This window comes from Orcinus orca, chromosome 9 (genome assembly GCF_937001465.1).
Source record: "Orcinus orca chromosome 9, mOrcOrc1.1, whole genome shotgun sequence".
NCBI lineage: Eukaryota > Metazoa > Chordata > Mammalia > Artiodactyla > Delphinidae > Orcinus > Orcinus orca.
Genome location: NC_064567.1, coordinates 89,581,459 through 89,601,997, shown reverse-complemented (window position 1 = coordinate 89,601,997; position 20,539 = coordinate 89,581,459). Strand labels below are relative to the sequence as shown.

At 35.4% G+C, this 20,539-nt stretch overlaps 1 protein-coding gene across 3 annotated transcripts in view; it reads left to right on the top strand.

Annotated features, from left to right (window-relative positions):
* COG5 (component of oligomeric golgi complex 5) overlaps window positions 1-20,539 on the top strand; it is a 282,658-nt gene that overhangs the window by 126,647 nt on the left and 135,472 nt on the right. For 2 of the 3 annotated variants that reach the window (XM_012534817.3, XM_033438883.2), the window contains exon 7: window positions 5,539-5,669. In XM_012534817.3, the coding sequence (XP_012390271.2) occupies window positions 5,539-5,669 (131 nt within the window). The remainder of the gene's footprint in view (window positions 1-5,538; window positions 5,670-20,539) is intronic. The other variant, XM_033438877.2, reaches the window with a different exon arrangement.

The following is a 20,539-nucleotide window of genomic DNA, read 5'->3' as shown; positions in this document are numbered from 1 at the left end:
TTTGAGTATTTTAGGAATATCTGAAGGTTGCTTGAGATTTCTCTGAGGCGCTTATCTGCATTGTGCTCTTCGCAAAGTCAGTGTGTAGGAGGGAGTCACTTTCTTCAGTGTAGCCAGCTGCCCGGTCCCTGTATGTCAATTTTTGCTTTTTCTGCTCTTTCTCACATAAATATCTAGGGGGAGGATATATGCTGTTTTGGAACTACTTGAGAATTTGAAGATTCACAAATTTGTGAGACATATTCACATGTATTCCAATAATCCACTTGGCAGTTGTTGCCTCTGTGTTGTGGGTTATATAATTTCCCTTCTTTGAAGTATTTTTCTGATTTTCAAAAATGAGCATGATATATATTTTTTTTATTTTTTGCGGTACGCAGGCCTCTCACTGTTGTGGCTTCTCCCGTTGCGGAGCACAGGCTCCGGACGCGCAGGCTCAGCGGCCATGGCTCACAGGCCCAGCCGCTCCGCGGCATGTGGGATCTTCCCGGACCGGGGCGCGAACCCGTGTCCCCTGCATTGGCAGGCGGACTCTCAACCACTGTACCACCAGGGAAGCCCGAGCATGATATTTTTAAAAGGAAAAGAAAAGCCTTTATTCAGTTACCAGTTAATAATCCTAGCATGAAACTCTTTTTCATTAGACAGCGTATTCTGTTTTTCCTACAGTGGCTCATATGCCATTAATCCCATCTAGCGTTTGTACTTCTTATCTCTAGAAGTTCGATTTGTGCCTTACTTTATTACCCATGTCTTTACTAACATGTTTAGTCTTTTCTGTTTTGAACACGTGAAATACAGTTATAACTCTTGTAATGTCCTTGTTTATAATACTATAATCTGTGCCATTGGTTCATACTTATTTAATATTTAATGGAAAAATATAAAAATGCAGAAACATTTTTAACATGTGTAAACTACAAATACTACCTACCAAGTTTAAGTTTTAGAATATTATAAGCATGTGGTATCACCTATCTCTGTAACTTTTCTAAAGGTTGTTATTGTTTATATGTGTCCCTAAATAATATATTGTTTAATTATACATGTCTTAATATAAATTACCTCTTGCTGTGTGTATTCTTCTGAAACTTGTTCTTCCTTAACATTGTTATTGAGAGACGTCATTATTGATGTGTATATTTGTCATTGTTTGTTTTTACTCTTCTGTAGTAGTATTTTGAAGGAATATATTTTTATCTGTTCTCCAGTTGATGGTCATTTCAGTTATATACAGCTTTGTTTTGTTTTTTACAGTGCTTTTATGAACATTCTTGTATACGTCTTCCAATATACAAATATGAGAATTTCTCTGAGTTATGTGCCTAGGAGTGGCATATTTTGGTCATAGGGATATTCATATGAAATCCTATTAGATTATCCAAATTGATTTCCAAAGTGTTTTCTTCTCATTTACAATGTTTCTCTTTTTATATATATATATATATATATATACACACACACACACACACACACACATACAACATATACATAACATACACATATACATACATATATTTATATGTATGTATGTATTTACTGTTACAATTAACATTGTAGAAAATATCTTTCCAAATATATTCACTTTTTTCTTCTTTTTAAATATTACTTATTTTAGAAAGAGAATCATTGATTTAGAGGATACAAATTTTTTATTAGTTAGCCACCTTATTTTAATTTTTATATTATTATTTTGACTTCCCATGTACTCTTTAATTTGGTTTTATTTGTTATGAAAGTATGCATGTATAACATATTCAAATAGTTATCCAAAGTTTATTCTTAAAAATAGCAAGTCCCTGCCCTTTTTTCTGCCCCGTTTACTTTTCCCTAGAGGCCACCATTTTCACCATTTTTGCTGATTCTTTTGATATTTAGCTCCATAGCTCTAAATCACCTGCCTGTATTTCCAATTCGTAATTTTTAACTTCTTTGGCTTCCCACTTTGAAGCATGAAGATTTAGTCTCCTTCATTTTTTCCAACTTCCAGCACCATCCCAACTTCACACCTGTACTCTTCCCTCATCTCTTTTATCCCCAATAAATAATGTAGTGCTAACATTATTGTGAAAAGTAAATGCATAGCTGAGTCACTTAGCACACTATAATTACTCTTCTTTTTGTTTTTTTTTCTAAATAGAGGAGGATGCTAGTAAAGGAAGAGGCAGTGAGGATTTTGAAATCTTAAGGGGAATTTGTATCACAAAGGAGGATTTGTGGAAGGAGGTAACATTAGTCAACAGGAAGCAGTAGATTCCATGAATGGGAGAGGAATATGATGAGAACGTTTATTCTGGTAGCCATGTGTAGTAACAACTAGAACATTGAAAGCCTATGAAAATGATTGGCATGTAATTTTTAAATTTAATTAAATTAATTAATTTATTTTATTTTTAATAAATGTATTTATTTATTTTTGGCTGCGTTGGGTCTTCGTTGCTGCCCACGGGCTTTTCTCTAGTAGCGGCGAGCCGGGGCTACTCTTCGTTGCGGTGCACAGGCTTCTCATTGCGGTGGCTTCTCTTGTTGCGGAGCACGGGCTCTAGGCGTGCGGGCTTCAGTAGCTGTGGCTTGTGGGCTCTAGAGTGCGGGCTCAGTAGTTGTGGCGCACGGGCTTAGTTGCTCCACGGCATGTGGGATCTTCCCGGACCAGGGCTCGAACCCATGTCCGCTGCATTGGCAGGCGATTCTCAACCACTGCACCACCAGGGAAGCCCATGTATTTTAGTTATAAACAATTTTTATGCCATTGAGGTTTAGTTTGAAGACTAAAGGGGAAAAAAAGGGCAATCCTAGGAAATAATGCAGTAATCAATCACTGAGATCAAGTGACTGCTTGGGGCAAAGTGTAAGAAGTTTATTCTAAACTTTTAGTGATTTGAGACCAGGACAGTGAAAGTGGGGGAAATCAAAATGTATTTTTTAGTATCTTAAATTTCAAAATGGAGTACATTTGACCAAAAAAAAAAAAAAATTTGTTTATCTTACCCATCCGCTTGAAAAATTGTTTTAATTTTTAAATTTAATTGTATTAAACATTTTATTGGAGTATAGTTGATTTACAGTGGTTCAGGTGTACAGCATAGTGATTCAGTTATACACATACATATATATATATATTCTTTTTCAGTTTCTTTTCCATTATAGGTTATTACAAGATATTGAATATAGTTTCCTGCACTATACAGTAGCATCTTTTTATCTATTTTATATACAGTAGTGTGTATCTGTTAATCCCAAATTCCTAATTTATCCCCCCACTTTTCCCTTTGGTAACCATAAGTTTGTTTTCTATGTCTGTGAGTCTATTTTTGTTTTGGAAGTAAGTTCATTTGTATCTTTTTTTTAGATTCCACGTATAAGTGATACCATGTGATATTTGTCTTTCTCTGTGTGACTTACTTCACTTAGTATGATAATCTCTAGGTCCATCCATGTTACTGCAAATGGCATTATTTCTTTTTTATGGCTGAAATTGTTTATATATACCACATCTTCTTTATCCATTCATCTGTTGACGGACGTTTAGGTTGCTTCCATGTCTTGGCTATTGTAAATAGTGCTTCTCTGAACATTGGGGTGCATCTATCTTTTTGAATTAGAGTTTTTTCCGGATATGTGCCCGGAGTGGAATTGCTGGGTCATATAGTGAGTCTGTTTTTAGCTTTTTAAGTAATATCCATACGGTTCTTCATAGTGGCTGCACCAGTTTACATTCCCACCAACAGTGTAGGAGGGTTCCCTTTTGTCCACACCCTCTCCAGCCTTTAATATTTGTAGACTTTTTGATGATAGCTATTCTGACTAGTGTGAGGTGATACCTCATTGTGTTGCTGATTTGCATTTCTTTAATAATTAGTGGTGTTGAACATCTTTTCATGTGCCTGTTGGCCATGTGTATGTCTTCAGAGAAATGTCAGTTTAGGTCTTGATCATTACCACAACTTAGGTTAAACATAATTTTCTCAAAATTTTCTGAAAAGTAAAATTTAAAAATCAGATTAAAAAGATTTTCTCTGGATTATAATCCACCCTACATTTACATGATAGATTGGTGTATAAAGTACTTTGGTATTCATGAATTTATTTTGATTCTGATGATAAGAGTTATGTATGGTGTGAATTATAAATTATTGTCATTTTACAGATTAAAAAAATTGAGACTCAGGGTATATCACATGATTATGATCACCTAGTGAGTAAATTATGAGGCTGAATGTAAACTCAAATGATTTAAAGGCATTTTCAGTACTCTTCCCACTGTAAAAAGCTGTAAGTCCCTTTAGATAGACACATTTAAAAATGCTTATGGTTGAAGGACAGTTGGCAATAACCACTATTAGATGCCCTTTACATTGTTTCCTTCTGTCCTCTAGTGTAGAACTAACTATACTGTGTGCAATCAGCAGATATTTGAGTGCTAAGTGGTTAGTTAGCATTGTACTGGATGCTTTAATGTAGTTTCACCTAGGCAGTGCGTTGTGACCCAGCTGAAGAAAAATATGACAATATGTAAGTGCTAGGGATATATTTTAAGACTTAAAATTTAAAAATTCGAATTAGAGAATATAGTGAAAAACACACTTGATATTCTGTTGAGTAACTGGAAAACAGTCATCTTCTATCTAACTCATTTTTGTTTTTTAGAAACAATTTTTCTTGTTAAAATAGAAAATACGTTTTTTAGAACTGTGTCTAAGATGCATAATGAAACCTTGACCTTCATTTGTAGCATTTTAGTTACCTCAGATATGTCTAAGATTAAGCCATTAAATACATTGCTCAAAATCTAAATGTGCAGAGACAACTGTTGTTAACTTCTTGGTGGATACCTTTTCACACTTCTTGCTCTGTGTATATAATTCTCTAAGTAGAATATGTATAATTCTATGAATAGAGTTATAATTCTGTAAACTAAATTCTATAATTCTACTTATAGAAAATAAAGTTTATAGAATTATATAGTATATAATCATATTTTATATGTAATTATATAAATGGAGTTAAGTTCTTTGTGTAATTTTTTTCATTCAGTCATATCATGAAAATCCTTCAATGGAAGTAAGTAAATTAGGTCTATTGTGTGATCATGTAAAGTGGTAGCGTGCTAAAGTTTTTTCTTAATTAATTTATCATTGTCCAAGTGGTGGACATTTGTTTCAAAAGTTTTTTTATTATAGAATAATTTTTAAAACTGTCCTGCAACTTGAGAAATTTCTAAGATCATCAGGATCTTTATTTATATTAAATTTGGCACATTTTTTTGGTAACTTGTTGACATTACTTTGAATTTATAATAATCATAATTCTACTCTTGCTTTACCAACTGTGTAATGTTTGGAACTTTTTGCTCCAGAGTAAAGTTACTTATTAAGTAGAAAATGCTTGGGTAACTATGTTTTTTAAAATACAGATTTTGAAAGGGAATAGTATTCAACAGCAATTCTATAATATTTCAAAGAAGTTAGACATGATGTTTTGATACCTTGATATTTATTCAATATTGAAATATTTAAATGTGTGTATTTTTTTAAATAGATTATCTTTCTCAAGGAATAGATCTTGCTGGAATAGAAGTAATAGAAAATGATCTACTTTTTGTTGCGAGAGCTCGACTTGAAGTGGAAAATCAAGCTAAGCGCCTCCTGGAGCAGGGTGTGGAGACTCAGGTAATACAAATAATGTCACTTTTTTAATGTGAAAAATGTGTCATAATACAGATGAACATTTGATTTTGTGTTGAAAAAAGTAATGTATATCCTTATTTTATCACTGAAGAACTATGTCTACAATTTGAATTGGAGAGTAGGGCATAAAATAAGTACAAGGAAAATTTTTTAAATATATATTTACTTAATTCTACTGAAAATAGATTCTAAGATTTCTAATGTAAAATGTATATAATATGAAATATATTTTAATATAATGTGTATATGTAGATAGATAGTTAACAGATGTTGCGTAGGCTTCCTTTGTCCAAGTCACTGGTACTCATTTAAGCTTTTCAGCAACCCAGTAAGGATGGTATTACTGCTATTTCCATTTTACAAATGGGGAAACTGAGAGCTTAAATAATTGGTCGAAGATCACACATCCAATAAATGATGTAGTCTGGCAAACATTAAGTACTCTAACCCCAGAACCTTGCACCCTGAATAATCACTGTGCCAGAATTTTTTTTTTAGAAATTGACTCGAGATTTCTCCTAAGATATCATTTTCCTGATGCTTAATTTTCTGAATTACAAGAAACCTAGAGGTGTTGATGTAGTAGAATCAACAAATTAGATATAAATCTCAGTTTTTCTACATTTGTATTGCACCCAGATATTTTCTCCATTTGTACTGGACCCAAATACCATTATTAGTATCCATTTTAAAATTCATATTCTTTAAACCAGGAATTTCATTTTGTGCATTTGTATTGGACAAAAACAATTTTATAAATATTCAGTTCTTTAAGTAGTCTCTGAATCAGGAAGGTATTTATTTGACTTCCAGTTCTTAACTGTTGTAATTAAAAATAACTGAATGTCAGTTACTGTTTTGAATGAATTTTTAAAGTTGATTATCATATATATAATGAAAAGTGAACAAATTATAGACATACACGTAGAATGAAATAGCGCAGTGTGAACACACCTGTGAAATTAAAACCCAGGTCAAGAAATAGGACGTTACCAGCATTCCTGGAGTCTCTTCACTCCCTCTCACAATCACTCCTCTTTCTTTCCCAAAGGTAGCTTTTATTCTAACGCTAGAGTTTAGTTTTATCTGCTGCCAATCATGTTTTAACTCACAGTCTCACTGTGAAGATAAAATGCTTATACTGTTTAAAAATAAGATACTTGTCTACATCAAATAATAGAGGAAATTTTATTCTCAAAGAAATATTTAAGGAATTCCAAGTCAATTTTGAATTAACATGAATATTTCTATAGAAAATGGCTTTAGCCCAGCTCATTTAGTTGCAGGAAAGGAAACAAGTAACATTTCAGAAAGTGCAGCATCACAAGATTTTTGTATTTGTCTAATGTTCCTATTATCACTACATTAGAGATTTAAAACTTTATAAATACTGTTTAGTATTTTTTTACCTGTGAAGTTTTTATTGCTATGTATGTATGTATATGTATGCATATATCTTTAATTTATGCAATTCTTAATAATTTACTGTATTTTAGAGTCATGGAAATGAAAACTAATAATGGCAGAAAAGAAACAATATCACAGTTTGTAGAACTAAAATACTATTTTTAATAGAGATGGGGGATTTTAACACAAAGAAGTGGTTACTTTTAAAGGCTTATTTTTTATTGTATTCTCATATATTTAAAGTGGGAAAATATTTTCTAGGATAGTTGTGCCTAAGCAAACTTATTTTAGGTATGTTGCTATTTTGTGTACATTTTTTTAATATAAATTTATTTATTTTATTTTATTTGGCTGTGTTGGGTCTTCGCTGCTGCGCGCAGGCTTTCTCTAGTGCGGCGAGTAGGGGCTACTCTTCGTTGTGGTGTGCGGGCTTCTCATTGCAGTGGCTTCTCTTTTTGCGGAGCACGGGCTCTAGGTGCGCGGGTTTCAGTAGTTGTGGCATGCGTGCTCAGTAGTTGTGGCGCACAGGCTTAGGTGCTCCGCGGCAGGTGGGATCTTCCCAGATCAGGGATCGAACTTGTGTCCCCTGCATTGGCAGGCAGATTCTTAACCACTGCGCCACCAGGGAAGTCCCATGTGTACATTTTAATAGTTGTCAAATATGACTTTGCTTCAGTTTTTAACTCATAGTGAAATTAAACTGTTAAACTTTTAAGGAACGAATATTCCCTAAATATTGATAGTGTTGTTATATTTTCAGACTCTAAAGTTAGTCAAAAGATTATTTAAGTTGGTGACTGTTGTTGTTTAGCCAATGGCCTGTATGTAATCAGTGAAATTGTTAGAAAGGTAAAGAAGAAAAAAATCTAAAATATTGTGTGTCTACATGGGTAAGTGTGAAATGGTCTGCGTAGAACCAGGGAGCTTTAATTTTGTTGTATGTTTCAGGCTGGTTTAGAGTAAAGTAGATTCTGCTCAGTGGATGGGAATATTGTCTCTGTAAGGCTGCATATATTATTTTATCATAGTTTGTTGACATTAGCCATTAATATTTTCCAATTCCTTAGTCTCGTTAAATTCCATAGGTATAACGTGACCTTCTGAGTATAATTTGGCTTCCTCCATAATTTTCCGAAAGGGAGATTTGCCAATATTAACATTCTGGTTCACTTCACAATTTTAACAATATTTATCATGTGTAAATTGATATTCGTGTTTATAACATCATTTATTTCTGAATTTAGTCATGTGTGTCTGTCTCCCTCAGACCTGGGTACTCTGCGTTATTTTCACAAAGTCAGGTTTCTGGCTTTGCAGAGCTGAGGAGATTAAACCCTTATCAGTAATGATGTCCCTGAGATAATGTTCTTGGGAAGCAGGATGTTTTAGTGGAAAGAGCCTGTGTTTTGGAGCCTCTTTCCTTTTCCTCTTAGAAAGCAACAAGTCAGAGGTGTCATCCAGCTGTGTCAGCAGGCAGTTTGGGAATTAAGGATGAAACTAACCTTTACTGAATGCCTCCTCTCTGCCAGGATTTTGTGTTAGTCACTTTACATTTGTTATCTCAGTCACAGTGACAAATATGTGAGGAAGATATAATTATCCACTTTTTATAGTTAAGGAGACAAAGGCCTGGAAAGGTTAAGAAATTAGCTGTAGATTACTCAGCTAGCAAGCAGTAGAGTCATGGTCTGGAGTGCTTGCTACCCCCCTTTCTTCAATAGAACCAAGCAGTTTATTCTAATTTTGTTAAATAATTACATTTTAAATCATTTGACAATTTGGGAAGCAATTTATATTGAAAAAGGAATTTTTAAAGTGTTAAAATTTCTTTGGGAAGCTTCCATGTGATGACTAATCTTAACCAGTTCCTCAAAATTTTTATGTTTCTCTGGCCATCTTTCTTTTTTCCATTCTCTGAAATGACTGTTTTAGACTCTCCACTTTCCACTAACCTTACCCTCTCACCCCACATACCAACTAAGGCGGATGCCCTTAATTTCTGCTTCACAGAGGTGCCTCTCACATCACCTGTACTCTGGATCCCGTTTTCTTATCTTGTTTATATTTCTGTCTCTCATATCTTCATCCTGTGTCTTTTACTTTGTTTCTTCTCATCAACATGTAAATACACACCTTTTATGCCACTCTCCCCTGTGTTCTCTATTTCTCAGTCTCACAAGCTTTCTTTTAGTTTTTCACATGCCCATTTTCCTTCCTCCTGTAGGGCTTTCATGTTCTTTTTATGCCTGGAATACTCTTTCCACTTCCCATTAAAACAGATGCTGCAGCTTATATCTATTTGCTTCTCGAAATATATTCTCCCATTTATAAGAAATAATTGAAATAGTTAAATATATTGTTAATATTTATTATATATATAGACTAAAACAATAGCATTTTAATTTTGAAGTAATATTGCATTCATGAAATATTACACAGTTTCATAGTTTATAGGCTCATAACCTGAATAGAGATGTTCAGTACACAAGGAACTTTTGAAAAATTAACATGTCCTTACTTGAATTTAATAATCAACTTCTGACATTAATTTGGTTTCTCAAAAATATTAGTGATCTTCTTTTACTGAGTATATAGTTGGGACCGTCATTTTCAATATCAATTAATTGTAAAACTTAAATTTACTAAAAGAAAATGAGTGTAATTTCTTTTTGTAGCATTCTTTTTCCAAAACCAAAAATTTTTAAATAAATGCAGATAACTTGTTTTTGATCATTACTGTTTTTTCCCTAGTTAATTGCTTAAATGTGCTGTATTCATTTGTAGGTTTTAATAGCTTTTGTAGCCTTACAAAGTCTCCACTACAGTTTTACAAAATTTATGTCTTGGAAGACATAAACTAAATAATTATTTAGATACTAAGGAACTGTTTTTTCTTCTTACAGTAGAAAATTATAAGTAAACTTCTGACTTCACAAAGCCTTATTAAGTTTATATGGAAAAGGTTTGTAGTGATACCACTGCTACTTTCTTTACACAATGTTTGGAAGGATTGATGACCCAGAGTTCATCTTCTGGTGAAGCATACCATTATCATCACATTAGAAAAACATTCGCCAATTCGACAGGCAGTGTTTGTCCCAAACATTGGGACCATCTGCAGCTCTTCCTTGATTCCTATTTCTCTTTTTTGCTGATCCTGAGAATCTTTCATTGAAAGAAGCCAGACAAAGAAAGAGAGAACCTTACAGTATTTTCAAGATCGCAACAGACTCCATTACCTCAAGCTGTAACTAGCTTTCAAAAATAGGTGACAGAGATTTTGATCTGGATGAGTTCCTGCATCACCATAGATACCAGGCCCCCACAGTGAAATGATTACATTTTAATTAGAAAGATGGCTTTAACTTGGGAATTATAAGCTTTTCCAATAAACAAGTGCTGGGCTTTCTGGAGGTTCCAGGATGGAGGAAGATGATGTGCTTATATGTCTTTAAAAGCCAAGGAAGAGGGTCTTTCAGCTCTGTGCTGGACTGTAATTTCCCCTGTTGTAATTGTTGTCAGTACTGGGAGGCAAACATCCACGAACCTGCCTTTTCCCTAAGTCAGAAAGCCTCCTCTGTCAGGTCCACACAGAGTACAGGTGCTTATCAGTTGTCAGCTAAAAGTACCATTATAGCATGATCTAGACAGAGTCTCTCTAAGATGACAAAGTAGAATTGAAGTTCACTAAATAAATGTCTACATAGCATACAGGAAGTGATTATGATGTTATGAACCCTTTTTACTTTTGTAGTTAAAAATTCTGAATTGTTTTTAGCACAGAGAGGGTACCAATTCAAATGTGTTGTGTTGAAGATTTATGGAAGTTAAGCATTTTCTCAAACTTCAAAAGGGACTTCCTGGCTAAGTTGACTCTGTTGATTAGTTATGGTAGAGTTCAGCATGCAGCAAGTCTTTTGTGATCCTTTTCTTCTCTATGTGCCCAACAAACACCAATAGTAGACTCAATATCAGTTGATTTGTCAAGCTGAATATCTGCTTTAAGAGGTCTAGCTTTCCTATTGTTAGCTGCTAGTTTTCCTGGCTGGTCTCATGAATTCTACAACAGATCTCATCATTTGAATCTACAGAAACTCCTTTTGTATATTTGTTCCCAGTGTTTTTGCATTTACTAAGTATAAAGTTCCAGTAATTTTTCAACTCTTGTACGAAGCATTTTTCCTGACACTCAATAAATACTTTGAGGGGATGGGTGAGACGGGTGAAGGGGGCCAAAAGATACAAACTTCTAGTTATAAAATAAATAAGTCATGAGGATATAATGTACAGCATGGCAACTATAGTTAATAATACTGTGTGGTATGTTTGAAAGTTGCTAAGAGAATAGATCTTAAACGTGCTCACCACAAGAAAAAAATTTTTGTAGCAATGTGTGGTGAAAGATGTTAACCAGACTTATTGTGGTAGTCATTTTAAAATATATACAAATATCAAATCATTATGTTATATACCTGAAACTAATATAATGTTGTATGTAAATTATACCTCAATTAAAAAATATGTAAAGGGTGATTATAGTAAGAGCTCTTCAAGTTCCACAGATCTAAAGGTTTCATGTGTTGTCTTTATTTTACCAGCCTCAGTGGATAATTTGCCACCTGCCCCTCATCTGTTTGCTCTTATCACTGTTAGCTTTCCTTAGATTTTAAACTGATCGTCTAAATGTTTTCCCTAAAGCTTAATTAGTCTTGTTTAGCATGTGCTTACTATTTTTTTAATATTTTTTTGAGTGGGAATTAATTTGAACTGTTATTTAACATTCTAAATCAAGGATTGGCAAAAGTACAGTCTGTGGACTGTTTCTGTATGGCTCAAGTACTAATTGTTTTTACATTTTTATATGGTTGGGGGAAAAAAACCGAAAGAGCAGTATACAGCAGAGACCATATGTATACTATGTGGCCGCCAAAGCCTAAAATATTTGCTATCTTGCCCTTTAAGGACATTAAATGTGTGCTTTAAATGGTTGTATTTTCTTCATGGTGGGCGCTTTACCATTTTCCTTCCTTCCATCTTTTCTTCCTCCCAGCACCATCTCCTCTTTTGCAATATTTTAATTATCATATGGTGTTTCTCTGTGTTTTTGTTTTATGCCAAATGTAAAGTGGTAATATTTTTCTTGTTTCTATATTATACAGTCATGTTATTTTCTTTCCTCTTTTTAAAATTAATTTATTTTATTTTTGGCTATGTTGGGTCTTCGTTGCTGCGCGCAGGCTTTCTCTACTTGTGGCAAGCGGGGGCTACTCTTCGTTGCAGTGCACGGGCTTCTCATTACGGTGGCTTCTCTTGTTGCAGAGCATGGGCTCTAGGCACGTGGGCTTCAGTAGTTGTGGCACACGGGCTTAGTAGTTGTGGCTTGTGGGCTCAGTAGTTGTGGCTCGCGGGCTCTAGAGCGTGGCTCAGTAGTTGTGGCACATGGGCTTAGTTGCTCCACGGCATGTGAGATCTTCCCGGACTAGGGCTCAAACCCGCGTCCCCTGCATTGGCAGGCGGATTCTTAACCACTGTGCCACCAGAGAAGCCCCAGTCATGTTATTTTCTTTTTCTTTGACATAGTCTCTTTCATGAACAATCCACAGTAACATTGGTTGCTTCGTTATTTTATTGCTATCTTGCAGTGTAGATTCACATCTAATTAACTGTCTGCTTTCAGCCTTAAGGTCTTTTGGTGTTATTGCTTTCCATAGTTTTTCAGGTCACTGAACTGTGAAAAATTTTTTCATCAACTGACTGAATTTCCATTGTATGTCATATAGAATTCTGTCACTACTCTTTGGTTAAAATTTGGTAATCACTCTTTAATCTATGTGTAAGTTGTTTTCCGTTTCTCAAAAATTCAGAACTTTTGTACTTGGTTAACTCTATTTTATTTTACTCAATTTAGATAATCTTATGTTGGCTTTTTATTAGAGTAGTAAATACTAAAATTTTTATTTTGTAGTTTGGAAAAAAATGAAGAACCAGGCAACCACTTTGCATCACTATGGATTAATTTGCATTGTCCATACTTTTATATAATTGGAGTCATACAGTGTGTTCTTTCTTGTGTGTGGCTCTATCCATTCAACATAGTTATTTTGAGATTGATTCATGTTCTGTATATTGGTAGTTTGGTCATATTTTTATTGGTAGTTAGCATTACATTATATTGAAGTACATTTATCTATTCACTTGTTGACAGGCATTTGGGTTATTTCCAGTTTAGGGATACTGCAGACAAAGCTGCTATGAGCAGATACATGGCTTTGTCTCAGCATGTTTCCTTTTTCTTGAGTAAATACCTAAGGCAAAGAATGGTTGGGTTTTTGCAAAGAATAATATGTTTACTTTTTATAGAGTCTGCTAGTTCCAAAGTGGTTCTGTCATTTCACATTCCCATATCAGTAGATTAGAATTTTTGTTCCTCTAGATCCTCACCAAAATTTGATGTTGTCAGTCTTTTAAGTTTTAGCCGTTTTAATGGGGATATAGTAGATTCTCAGTGTACTTTTAATTTGCCTTTTCTTGATTGCTTATGTGACCAACTTTTCAAATGCCTAATAGTGAAAGGTCTTTGCCTAACGTTTAAAGACTTTATTGTCTTCTTATTGATTTGTAAGAATTCTTAATGTATTCTGGGTACCAGTCTTTTGTTATTAGTGTGAATTGTAAATATTTCCTCCCATCCTATGGCTTGCCTTTTTTTCTTTTAGCATTGCTATTGAGGTGTAATTTACATTTGTGCATTTAAGCATATAGTTTGATGAGTTTACTAAATTTATACATTTGTGCAACCATCTCACAACCCAGATTTTTTTTTAACTGCTATCACCACAAAACATTTCCCTCCTTCCTGTTTGCAGTCAGTTCTTCCTCCCACCCCCAAACCCAGGCAATCACTGATTTGCCTTCTGTCTATAGAGTTGCTGTTTTCTAAAAGTGTCATATAAATGGAACCGTGCAGTAGGTAATCTTACATATTTAGCTTCTTTCATTTAGCACAGTATTTTATTTAGGTTCATCTGTGTTGTTGCACGTACAGATAGTCCTTTTTACTGCTGAGTAATGTTCCAGCCTATGGATCTACTCACTTTGTTTATGTCTTGATAGGTTGATGGACATTCAGTTGGTTACAGTTTTTGGCTATTAGGAATAATGCTGCCTTGTTTTCCCCCTTGAAATTGTCTTTTATTTTTATATTTTGGATCGTTTCTTGTTTCTTTTTAAAAATTTTTTAAAAATTGAAGTATAGTTGATTTATAATATATTGGTTTCAGGCATGCAACACAGTGATTCAATATTTTTATAGATTATACTCTATTTAAATGTATTGCAAAATAATGGCTATATTTCCCTGTTCTGTACAATGTATCTTTGTTGCTGTTTCTTGTTTCTTGATCAGTCCTGCTAGGCTTTTATTAACTTTATTAATTTTTTTCAAAAGACATCATCTTTTACGAAGAGCAAAATTTTTTAGTTTTGCTAAAGGCCGGTTTATCCATGTTTTCATATGCATGTTATATAAGAAATTTTTGCCTACCCTAAAGTTGGAAAGCTTTCCTCCTATGTTTTCCTTTAGAAGTTTATAATTTTATGTTTTAAGTTTAATTTTTATGTACAGTGTAAGGTTCATTTTTTCCTCATAGACATATTCAGTTGTTCGAGCACCTTTTGTTGAAAAAGATTATTTTTTTCCTTCACTGAATTACTTCATTGTGAATTTGCATATATTTTGGCACCTTGAGAATAATTAATTCTCTGTCAGTTTTTCTCCTAATGGTTTTAATGTCTGTTGATGATTTTTGCCAGATCTTTTTATTTTTTTCAACAGAGATTGTGAAAAAGTCATTTTCTATTTTTCTTATTAGTTTATATTTGCTAGCCGTGATTCTTATGTTAAGAAGAATTTTCACTCATTAATTAAGGATATTTGGTTACCCTGAACTGCAGTTCCTTTTTAAAATGATGGATAAATGTTTAAATTTTGCATTTTTTTATTACCAATTTACAGAGTAATGAGTTTATATAAGTCACTACCCAAGGTAGCAAATGAGGCATACTTTTGTTCTCCTTTGTTTTTCTTTTTTAAAGTATTGTTATAGATTCATGTTTCCGTTCTTTTATTTTTAGAATTTTTTTTTTTTGGATGTGGACCATTTTTAAAGTCTTTACTGAATTTGTTACAATATTGCTTTTGTTTTATGTTTTGGTTTTTTGGCTGCGAGGCATGTGGGATCTTAGCTCCCCCACCAGGGATCGAACCCACACCCCCTGCATTGGAAGGCAAAGTCTTAATCATTGGACCACCAGGGAAGTCCCTCATGTATTTTTTTTTTTTTTTTTTGCAGTACATAGGCCTCTCACTGTTGTGGCCTCTCCCGTTGCGGAGCACGGGCGCCAGACGCGCAGGCTCAGTGGCCATGGCTCACGGGCCTAGCTGCTCCGCGGCATGTGGGATCTTCCCAGACCGGGGCACGAACCCGTGTCCCTTGCATCGGCAGGCGGACTCTCAACCACTGCGCCACCAGGGAAACCCGCTCATGTATTTTTATATATTGTGTTTTAATCAGTTTGGTGCTGGACGCGACTGCTAGTGCTATAACAACAAGCTAGACCAACAGTGGCTTAAATAGATAGGGATTTGTCTGGATGTGGGTGGTGCTAATATTGTTTCAGCCTACTTCACAAGCATGCAGGTCTTTCTTTCCATTCTGCCTTCCTTAGTGTCCCCTTGCTTGTCACGTCATGGTCACAAGATAGCTGTCACACTGCAGACATTAATCCATGTTCACGGAGTGGAGATGGGGCAGTGCCAGCTGCCAGCCAAAAGGCAGCATTACAAAATCCTTTTTCAATATTGCTCCAGTGGACCTATCCTTATGTCTCATTGACCAGATATGGGTCTCATGGTAACCCCAACTGTCAGGAGGACTATGAAAGCAAGTATCTGGAAAGAGGAACAGAACTGTAAACATTGGCTTAAGCTACTCAAGAGCTATTGCCTGTTGCAGTGCACACTGCCACCCCTGGAGAAAATTAGGATTTTAGTAATAAGAAAGAAGGAGGGAATGAATTTTAGGGAATACCTAATAATGCCTGCCATAAATATCTTTGGTAAAGCACAGAATGACTAGAATTATTATATTGCTTTATTTAAAAGTAAGCTATGGGCTTCCCTGGTGGCGTAATGGTTGAGAGTCCGCCTGCCGAGGCAGGGGATGCGGGTTCGTGCCCCAGTCCAGGGGGATCCCACATGCCACGGAGCGGCTGGGCCCGTGAGCCATGGCCGCTGAGCCTGCGCGTCCGGAACCTGTGCTCCGTAACGGGAGAGGCCACAACAGTGAGAGGCCCGCGTACCGCAAAAAAAAAAAAAAAAAAAGTAAGCCACATATATACATTTAAGTTAAAAATTTATATTGACAGAGTGAGATTTGGGTGCTTGAAACATTCATGTCTCATGATTACTTTTATTTTCCTATAAAATTCATTTTATTATTAAACACATTTTTAGTGTCCTTGAAATATTATCTGCTATTACCTTATAGGATGGGCATATTATTCTAAGTATTGGCATCATTTAAAAACTTTTACTTAATGCCAAACTGTAGATTCATATAGACTATGCTCTCCAGGTTCATTTTATAAAGAATTTGGAAGTTAAAAGAACCTTTTTCTGTATATTGATCATCTCTTTACCTTCTCCATTTTTTAGGCTCTTTGTGTTATTACTTCTTTTTTTTTGTAGAACCTTCCTCTTCCAATACATGTTCACTTTCATTCTTTTGTCTCCTTCTTTTTCTTTTTCCTCTCATTTTCCCCGTGCCTTTTTATAGCTCTTCTTTTTTTCTGCTGCTTTTCAAAAAGGGCTAGAATAAAGGTGATTTTTGGTTGATAAGATCATACTGCGCTATTAAATGTTCTTCTTAGTTTCTTAATTTCATTTGGGTTTTGCACTGTTGACTGCTGATTGTTAACAGGTTCTGATATAATCTTATTAGGTTAGCTGAGAAGTACATATCAAGCATTAGTGGGCTCCATGCTATTGAATCAGAAAAGCCACTGGTAAGCTCTGGATCACAACCGAGGTAGCTAATATAATTCTTGCCTTTAAATTACGTTATTTAATGCGATTCTCTCTTCCTTCAGTACTTGTAATCTCCCATGGGGCTCCATTAAGTCTTCAGTGTTTTAGACATGTCATAGATTCAAAAAAAGTGTCCAGTGTATGTATCATGTTAGGGCACACAGTTACTATAAACTGCCTTAAATATTTTGGCCTATGATATACTTGTTATGTATAAGATGTTGTGAATTTATTAACACTATTCTGGAGAAATAAAATATTTGGATCTTAGAATTCCTCAGTTATTGTGCATGATTAAGGTGCTATGCTTTTTTTTTTTTTTTTTTTTGCCGTATGCGGGCCTCTCACTGTTGTGGCCTCTCCCGTTTTGGAGCACAGGCTCCAGACGCGCCATGGCTCACGGGCCTAGCCGCTCCGTGGCATGTGGGATCTTCCCGGACCGGGGCACGAACCCGTGTCCCCTGCATGGGCAGGTGGACTCTCAACCACTGCGCCACCAGGGAAGCCCAAGGTGCTATGTTTTTTATTGTCTTAAATTTACCTGAAAGCTAGCCTAATTTTATTAAATACGTAGTCTTCGGAGGTAGTGGTTTAAAGAATTATCTTCTTTGTGATAAAAATTCTTAGATCTGTATCCTTTCTGTGCTATAAAAAAATAAAATAATAAGCTTTTATTTTTCCCCCCCAGCAGTAAGGATTGTCTATATAGTGGAAGTTACCTGTTCTTTGAATTTTTGCTTGAACTGACTTTGCATTTTTCTCACTATAACCTCTGTGTTTTTCGGGAAGCCGGGTTGGGGACTTGTAGATCATTTCCATCTCCATCTCCCTCCCCACCTTTCTCCATCACTCCCCCCTTTTAATGTGATTTTGGGGGTACTTATTTTTTGTCTTATTTTAATTGAGTATGAAATGGATTATTAATCAAACCTTGAAGAAATACTGTAGTCCTGAAACCTCCTAATAACCAAAATAGCAGAATAGCAGCAGGAAATTTTATCTTCTTTTATTTGTCCTTTTCCTTCCCTTGGCTCATTGTATTCTTTTATATATGAAACCTAAAGAGAAAGAATTTAACTGCTAAAGAATTAGTTCATTAGGGGAAAATGTAAAATGTGATCATTAGTCTTTGTGATACAAGGATTATTTGATCCTTGCAGAGTGGCATCCTGGTCTTGAACATTTATGTGATTTTTGCATTTTGTTTCTAATTAAATCAAATTCTGTCACCTTTTCCATTTCTAATTTCAATTATATGAAGCTTTTAAAATCCTATCAGACTTTTGATTTAATACTGTATTTATGCTCACAGAGGTCATCTCTTATTAACTATAGCTTAGTTAACGTGAGAACATTGCTTGCTATTTTATGGCACAATATTTACAGCAGTCTTGCTATCTCTCTGTTCCTTTAGCTGAGTGCCAGCTGTTGCTTTGGTTACAGTGTTCCTGTTTTTGTTTTTTTTTTTTGCGGTACGCGGGCCTCTCACTGTTGTGGCCTCTCCCGTTGCGGAACACAGGCTCCGGACATGCAGGCTCAGCGGCCATGGCTCACGGGCCCAGCCGCTCCGCGGCTTGTGGGATCTTCCCGGACCGGGGCATGAACCCGCATCCCCTGCATCAGCAGGCGGACTCTCAACCACTGTGCCACCAGGGAAGCCCAGTGTTCCTGTTTTGGCAAGCTTTTTAGGGATCCTAAACAACTGTGCCTCTTTTCTCACTGTACTCTTGTGCGGTTTTATTTTCCTCCCGTGTATGCTACAGAGTTGTTGAAAAAGAAAGAAAAAAATGACATCATCCATATTTGTTTCCAAAGCAAAAGAAATAATTTTAGTTTAAAAAGCAAATGGTTGTGCCATCTCCCGAAATGTTTTTGAAGACGTAGAAATCTGTCTTGATCTACTTATGAAGTAGATCTACTCTATTACCTGGTCTTTCATCTCATTTTATATTACAGTTTCTGAAGTTGGGAAATTTCATATATGGTTAAGTGATTTATTGAAGGTCACAATGACAATTTGTAGAAAAATTGCTCCTAGAATATTGACTCTCATTTAAAGAGAAGACATTGTCTAGAAGACATTGCTACATTTTCAGTAGTTTATCTCTTTCTAGAAAGTGTGGTCTTTTTCAAATGTGGTTATTTTGTTTTGAGATCTCTTACAAATACTTGCAAAACTGGTATATCTGGAGATTTAGAGACAAGTGGTGACAGGATGACCTGTTGCAGAGTATAGAATAGGGAGTGAAGGGGCCGAGGCCTAAAACTGGCCTGCCAGTATCCAGCTATGGGCCTGTCCTCTCGGTACCTTAGTTACCTAACTGTGAAATGAGCATTGTAATAGTTATTCTACTTATGTTCTGTTGACAAAAGAAAATTAATGGATATGAAGGCCATTTTAAGCATTACTATCTAGGGGAGAAGGCATCTCCATGTAGTATACTGTTTCCACAGATCAGGGTGGGACATGGCAATGAATGCAGACCTCGCAAGGGCACAAAGTACCGAGAGTGGGTCTGGTTTTGTAAAGATGGGCGGTTGGGTAGGTGGTGTAAGGAAACAGAGAAGTCCTAGAGCTGATCCTGGAGCACTGAGAAAATAGGCCCACAAAGCAGGCAGTTCCAAGATGAGCAGGGAATTGAAGTGTTTGCATTGTACTTGCAAGGACTACCTGTGGGATGAGAAAGAGGATCCTGTTAAGGGCAATTTATGATTTTACTGATTTAAACTCTGCTAAAGTTGGGATTTGCAGCAGAGAATGGGGAGCCAGGTGAGTGAGGCAAGGAATTGATTAACTATTTGTCGCTGAATTAAAACCATTAAACTTCCCAGAGAACACAGTGGCCCAGGGTACTAGGAAAGAAGGAATTTCTTCATGGGCAGTTTTCAGGGAGACTTTAAACTTGAGGATATTGTATGCAAGCAAGATTGGCCAACCCGTTCATTTGTACAGAAACGTAACATAAGTACAGGTTTCCCGACACTGACCTGTACTTTGGTAGCAATCATGCTGAGGTTTTATCAGTTCTCATTAAAATTCAGAATAAAAACAAGGTAGTGACTTACTCTGAGAACTTCCTCTCTATTTTTCTTGTTATTTAAATAACCTTCCTTTTATGAAGTGATGATAGCAGATAGTGAAGTTTTAAAAAATGTCCTTACTTATTAGCAAAGTAAAAAGATAGCATTTATTGGTCATTCTTACTTACTTTTAAACTTTATTTTACTGCTTAAAGAAAATCAGACTTTAATTGGTACTAACAGTTATTTGCAAGTAACCATTGTTATTTGGAAAAAGCATGAACTTTAAAAGCAGACATTTTAATGTTTGAATCCTTGCTCTGCCATTTATTCTTTG